The 7,600-nt window shown below is 40.7% G+C and overlaps 1 protein-coding gene across 1 annotated transcript; it reads left to right on the top strand.

Moving 5' to 3' along the window:
* Window positions 1-351: 351 nt before the first annotated feature.
* On the top strand, window positions 352-3,291 carry SLITRK3 (SLIT and NTRK like family member 3; the record flags this gene model as incomplete). The annotated part of the gene is made up of 1 exon (XM_080915702.1): window positions 352-3,291. The coding sequence occupies one exon, from the start codon at window positions 352-354 to the stop codon at window positions 3,289-3,291; it is 2,940 nt and encodes a 979-aa protein (XP_080771828.1).
* Window positions 3,292-7,600: the final 4,309 nt, after the last annotated feature.

Here is a 7,600-nt window from a genome sequence, read left to right as displayed (position 1 = left end):
TGACCACAAGGCTGAGTCAGGATTACAACTCTGTTGTTCCGTCTAGGAGGATGTCAGTGCAGGCTGCTTTTGTTCTTCTCAAATAACACTCACTGAACAAGGTTTGGTTCAGGAAAGTGTCATTGCATGTTGCACTGTGTCAGTCTCTTAAACTGAAAATGTAGGGCACACTTTAAGCATTAAGCATTTGCTGCCTCATTTGGAGCATCAGTTCCATACCTGCTGAGCTTTTTATACCACTCTTAAGTAGGAAAAAAAAATACCCTGGATGTAGGAATCAGTCAAAGAAGTACAAAAGCTCAAATGTCTGCATCTTCATTTCTGTTGCAGTTTTGTTATCTACCAAGAAGGATGAAGCCAGCCGTCGCTGAGATGCTGCACAGAGGGAGAATGCTGTGGATAATTCTTCTAAGCACAATTGCTCTAGGATGGACTACCCCGATCCCCCTGATTGAGGACTCAGAGGAAATAGATGAGCCCTGTTTTGATCCGTGCTACTGCGAAGTTAAAGAGAGCCTCTTCCACATACATTGTGACAGCAAAGGATTTACAAACATTAGCCAGATTACTGAATTCTGGTCAAGACCTTTTAAACTGTATCTCCAGAGGAATTCCATGAGAAAATTGTACACAAATAGTTTTCTTCACTTGAATAATGCAGTCTCCATTAACCTTGGGAACAATGCATTGCAGGACATTCAAACTGGAGCTTTTAACGGCCTTAAGATTTTAAAGAGACTCTATCTCCATGAGAACAAACTAGATGTCTTCAGAAATGACACCTTCCTTGGCTTAGAAAGTCTGGAATATCTGCAGGCAGATTACAATGTCATCAAACGAATCGAGAGTGGGGCATTCCGGAACCTAAGTAAATTGAGGGTTCTAATCTTAAATGATAATCTCATCCCTGTGCTTCCAACCAATTTATTTAAAGCTGTTTCCTTAACCCATCTGGACCTTCGTGGAAACAGGTTAAAGGTTCTTTTCTACCGCGGGATGCTAGATCACATTGGCAGAAGCCTGATGGAGCTGCAGCTGGAGGAGAACCCTTGGAACTGTACCTGTGAGATCGTACAACTGAAGAGTTGGCTGGAGCGAATTCCTTATACAGCCCTGGTGGGTGACATCACGTGTGAGACACCTTTCCATTTCCATGGGAAGGATCTCCGGGAAATCAAGAAGACTGAACTCTGCCCACTCTTGTCTGACTCTGAGGTGGAGGCCAGTCTGGGGATTCCCCACTTGTCATCAAGCAAGGAGAACGCCTGGCCAACTAAACCTTCCTCAATGTTGTCTTCTGTGCATTTCACTGCTTCATCTGTTGAGTATAAGTCCTCTAATAAGCAACCAAAACCCACCAAACAGCCCCGAACACCCAGACCACCTTCGACATCCCAGGCTTTATATCCTGGTCCAAATCAACCTCCTATTGCCCCGTATCAGACTAGACCACCCATCCCCATTATATGTCCTACTGGGTGTACGTGTAATTTGCATATCAATGACCTTGGCTTGACTGTCAACTGCAAAGAAAGAGGATTTAACAACATCTCTGAACTCCTTCCAAGGCCCTTGAATGCCAAGAAGCTGTACCTGAGTAGCAATCTTATTCAGAAGATATACCGCTCTGATTTTTGGAATTTTTCTTCTTTGGATCTCTTGCACCTAGGGAACAATCGCATTTCCTATGTCCAGGATGGGGCTTTCATCAACCTGCCCAACCTGAAGAGTCTCTTTCTCAACGGCAACGATATAGAGAAGCTGACACCAGGTATGTTCCGAGGTCTACAGAGTTTGCATTACTTGTATTTCGAATTTAATGTCATCCGGGAAATCCAACCTGCAGCCTTCAGTCTCATGCCCAACTTGAAGCTGCTGTTTCTCAACAACAACTTGCTGAGGACTCTGCCAACTGATGCCTTTGCAGGCACGTCCCTGGCTCGACTTAACCTGAGGAAGAACTACTTTCTCTACCTGCCTGTGGCTGGCGTTCTTGAACACCTGAATGCCATTGTGCAGATAGATCTCAATGAGAATCCTTGGGACTGCACGTGTGACCTAGTGCCCTTTAAGCAGTGGATCGAAACCATCAGCTCAGTCAGCGTGGTTGGTGATGTACTCTGTAGGACCCCTGAGAACCTCACCCACCGTGATGTGCGCACTATTGAACTGGAAGTTTTATGCCCAGAGATGCTGCATACTGCCCAACCTGGACCATCCCCACCCCAGCCTGGAGATTACCACCCTAACGGGGGACCCACAAGTGCATCACCTTATGAGTTCTCTCCTCCCGGAGGCCCTGTGCCACTTTCTGTGTTGATTCTCAGCCTGTTGGTTCTCTTCTTCTCGGCTGTCTTTGTTGCTGCAGGTCTCTTTGCCTATGTGCTCCGTCGGCGTAGGAAGAAGCTGCCCTTTAGAAGCAAGAGGCAGGAAGGTGTGGACCTTACAGGGATCCAGATGCAATGTCACCGTCTCTTTGAGGACAGTGGAGGCAGTGGTGGTGGGGGTGGAGGTGGAGGGCGACCAACTCTGTCCTCGCCAGAGAAAGCCCCTCCCGTAGGTCATGTGTACGAGTATATACCCCACCCAGTTACTCAAATGTGTAATAACCCCATCTATAAGCCTCGAGAAGAGGAAGAAGTTGCTGCCTCAGGAGCTCAGGACACAGGAGCTACAGAGCGTGGAGGTCCTGGGACACAGCCACCAGGAATGGGTGAGGTGCTCCTGGGAAGTGAGCAGTTTGCAGAAACACCCAAGGAGAACCACAGTAACTACCGGACCTTGCTGGAAAAAGAGAAGGAGTGGGCTCTGGCTGTTTCCAACTCCCAACTCAACACCATAGTGACGGTGAACCATCACCACGCTCACCCTCAGCACTCGGCAATTGGTGGGGTTTCAGGGGTAGGTGGAGGGACTGGGGGAGACTTGGCTGGGTTCCGCCACCACGAGAAGAACGGTGGGGTGGTGCTGTTTCCCCCCGGGGGAGGTTGTGGTGGTGGTAATCTGCTACTAGAACGTGAGAGGGCACAGCCAGCTCCATGCACAGTGGGATTTGTGGACTGTCTCTATGGCACAGTGCCCAAATTAAAGGAACTACATGTCCACCCCCCTGGCATGCAATACCCAGACTTACAGCAGGATGCCAGGCTCAAAGAAACCCTTCTCTTGTCAGCTGGAAAGGGCTTCCCAGACCACCAAACCCCCAAAAGTGATTACCTCGATTTAAGGGCCAAACTTCAAACTAAGCCGGATTACCTCGAAGTTCTGGAGAAAACAGCCTACAGGTTCTAAACGAAAGAAGGAAATAAATTAGTGGCTTTGTTTTGATTTCCAAAAGAAAAGGAAAATAAAAAGAAATATATCCCCGGCTCCCATTCTACTTGTCCAGTAACAACATCCTTACAGTTTCCCCCGCCCAGGACAGAACTGAAACGCATGAAAACTAGAGAATACAAAAGTGTGCTCCCCATCTCAGATGCGATTTTGAGGAAGGGCCATACTCAGATCATTAATCAATGAAGTGCCTTCGCAGACTTTTGCCAGCAAATGTTATCATTATTTTTTATACTGAAACTCGAGACTTTGACTGTGCCATGTGTGAGGTATATCGGGGATCGTTGTATTGATCCTAAATGAGTAAAATCCAATGTGTCTTTTTATTTTCGGTAACTTTTCTTCCCTTAGTTGCAGTTTTGTTGGAAAGGGAGGGGGGAGGTTGACATTTATGCCTTTCTCTCCTCCTCCCGTCATGGCACAGACTCTGTACATGTATTAACAATGCAGTTTGCTGCATGCGTGAAAACTGCAGGATGGGGAGGGAGGGGCGGGTCTTGCTCGAATGTTCTCACACTGTCGTTTCACACACATATTCATGTGCACATAACAAATCCCTACATACACTTAGGTCCCTCAGCCTGCACTGGGTGCAGCGCGGACACACACACACACACACACACACACGAACACACACACACACACACACACACACACACACGAACACACACACACTCTTTCCCTGCAAGTTAATATGCTTAGTTCGGGTTTGATCTATTTCTTCCTCTACATAGCTCCACGTGCCCTTCACTCCTAGTGTACAGCCCACAGCATCGCTCCTACCACCCTGGGAAAAGTCACATTCGAGGCCGGATCCTACTGAAGTCAAGGCTTGTTGGTTTATCAGCTGGAGACACACCTAGGGTTGAGCACCCTCCTCGTGACCCTTCATCCCAATGTCAAGATTTTTGAGAACATCTGCACTTTCTTATATATATATAAATATAAATATAAATATTAAATATATGATATTAAAAAATAAAAAAGCAACTGGGTATATATCACTAACAGCTTTGTAGGAAGCACTTTTAATGTTTTCTCTCTCACACACAAAGATTCAAAAGAAATGTGCATATATTTATTCTGTAATTTCAGTGATTATAAATTGTAAAGGTAATGTTTAATCATTGTATAGTGATTATGCGTCTGGTATAGCTTTCCTAATAAAAAGTTTTTGAAAAACATAATACACTATATATAGAAGATACAAAGCTTGAATTTAAACCTCAGCTATGCCATGCTTTTCGTACCCCAACAATTAAAAATATTTATTTTACTTGATACACAGAAAGCTAAATGATTAACAAGTTTGATGCACTGTGATATTGATAAATAGTATGATACCTTACCCATATTCCATATTCGGATGAAATTGGGGCTTGGATATTCTGATCCGTTTTTCGTGGGTTGCACATTTTAAATTCAGTTTCCCAGTGAGGCACTGTTCCATGGTGGGGTGTGACTGGGAGAAGACAAAGTGGCTGGGAGAGGAAATATAGGACCAATCAGGACAAGATAATGGCGCGTCTGTGGGTTTCAGACAGATGACATGAAGAACAGACACGATGCAGCTCTCCTTTGAGTAAAATCAAGCACTAAAATTAGATCCAAGTGGAGCTTAGGTATAACCGCAATCTTTGTGCTCAAACACAGCTCCAGAAAAGCCTAGGACTTCAAGTCAATGAAATTGTAGAATATTTGTTACCTGCTAAAGTTGTGTTTTTTTATGTTCGGACATATCTTTTCTGCAACCACTCACAGTAAATGGACCTAGAAATGATTGAGTTAAGAAGTTTGATTACGACTAAGTTTTATTTTTCTGTATGACTTTTAAAAGCTGTCTCAAAGTTTCTTGAGGATACTTTAAGATATGATCCATTCCATGTGAGCAAAACCAAAGAAAATTGAAATTTAGGACGCAACTGAGAGGAAGAGGCACTTACCCAGTTTGGCCAGTAGATGGTAGCAGAGCTCTAGCGATCTCCAGACACAGTCACCACTGAAGTGTGGAGTGAGGTTTGGGTTCCTTAAAGCTGCACTTGGAAATAATCATTACATGTTGAATGTAATACTCCATGAGTCGCTGAGGCCTTACATTTCATCGTTTTCCCATAGGAAAGAAGAATGCCATCGGTTTCTAAATCGGTGTGGTATATACATTCAGGTATTGAAATTAAAAGATGGGGAAAAAGTGGATGTCTAGAACATGTTAATATGAGCATTAACTACATGCAACTGTAAATGTGGACGTACACAGATAAAACACACCAGTACATCAATATAAAATGCACGTTTCAGGGATTCTTTGCATTTAGTATAAGGCATATGTAATTTCTGTCCTCGATTATTCATTCTATTTTGGAGTTAATTTAGAAAGCCATTATAACTCAGTACTGTCTCTTTATGTAAAATGTCAAAATGAAGCTCGCCTGATTTAGAACACGTTACCAAACAAATGCCGTTCTGTAAGCTTTTTATAGGTCACCGTCACAAGATATCTCACCTTCCAGTTCCCTTTTAATCATCTTTCCCTATTATTAATTTTTAAAAATAAAATGACATTACTGTTCCTAGAGGTTTTACAACCTGTGGAGTCACTGTGAACTACAGTGACTATTAACCTTCCAATTCTTTCTGATAAATCATTCTGATGAACAGAAAAAAATAAGAACAAAAGCTAGATCTTTCAAATACTAATAATGCCTTCCTAGAAAATCATGGAGCCACTCAACACAGTATATTAAATGTATCAGGTTAACTGTTACCCCTAAGGACCCTGGTGCTTTTGTCATTGGAAAATAAGTCTTCATAAAACGTATCAATTAAAATATAACTTGATAATTGTGATATTTATATTTATTTATCAAATATTGAATTGAGACTGTCTTATCTTAAAATTCACCCTTGAATAATTAATTAATCAATTTATATAGTGAGAACAAATTTATATGAGAATGAAATTTTGTATTTAAGAGGACAATATTTTGCTTTTATAGATTTTTTATACCTCTTGACTCAGTTACTTGTTTTAATTTGGCATTAAAATTGAGTTAAGAAACTTTAGTTTATAATAACAGATATTGTTTGCATTACGTTCCATGAATATTACCATAAGTGTGAATTAGCATCTGCTTCATGCTTTTTATTGAAGGAAATGACTCATTGTTTTTTGTTTTTGTTTTGTTTTTTTTTCTATTTTTAAAAAATAGATAGCTATTTCCCTTCAGAGCAATGTCCTGCTGCTGAGATTGACAAAGATCTCACATATATTGGCTTTTCTTCACTCCTCTTTTTATTATTAATTACAATAATAGTATTTGAAAATTGCACATGCATTGTGATGTGGTGTCCCTTCAACTCTTTTGACATGATTAGTGTAAAACTATTACAGATAATCAGTTTAATTCAGAATAGTGTTCAAATGTTATATCATTATATGGTATTATTTATGTAGATGGTTTTATATTTTGACTAGAAAGATATTATCTCATCAAATTGCAAAATTATTTAAAATAGGATGGTGACTACAATATTTTTAATAAAAGTTCAGAGAGAATATAACAAAGAAAGTTTAATGACTGATTTGGAATTTTTTTTTCTTAACTTGGAAATTTTAGTTTGAAAGCCTTATTATCTTAAATGAACCTGTTTGTGTTTAGAGATCTGAAAGTCCTAACGCTGAAGCCCGATGCTCCTCCAACCATCTTAGCACAGTGTCAGAATAAACCAGTATAATCCAGTATTGGCACACATGTGTCTGTTTTTAATTACTTTATTCATACCAATAAACTGATGTTTGTTTTAAATGACATTGATGAAGGGAATACCCATGAACCCCCCCCCCCAAGAACTGGCTCACATGACTATAAAAATCAAGTTTATTCAGAACTATCCAAATCAAGTGATTGACCATAAACATTTGTAACTTTATACTCAGCTCAAACTCCTCAATTATGAAATTTCATGTGAACAAAACAAATCGTAAACTAATTTAATTTTATATAAGTTCTGTCTAACTGACTTATATGCCTTTAAAGAAATCAGAGCAATGACACATATATTTGTGTGTACAGACATATACACAGAACTATTATATCGTATATACAAGCATTTAGTTTATATATACAGAATAATATGAAAAGTACTTACTTTCATGCATGTGTGTTGTCCAGTTGTATACATTTATTTGTCTTGCTTTCCTCCAGTCACCACACAATTTCAGCTGGAAGACATACGAAGCTTTCACTCTTGGTATCCTCACGTGTAA

Source organism: Micromys minutus (genome assembly GCF_963924665.1).
Source record: "Micromys minutus genome assembly, chromosome: 4".
NCBI lineage: Eukaryota > Metazoa > Chordata > Mammalia > Rodentia > Muridae > Micromys > Micromys minutus.
Note: the sequence above shows the minus strand (reverse complement) of the source record. Positions and strands in the feature narration are given on the sequence as shown.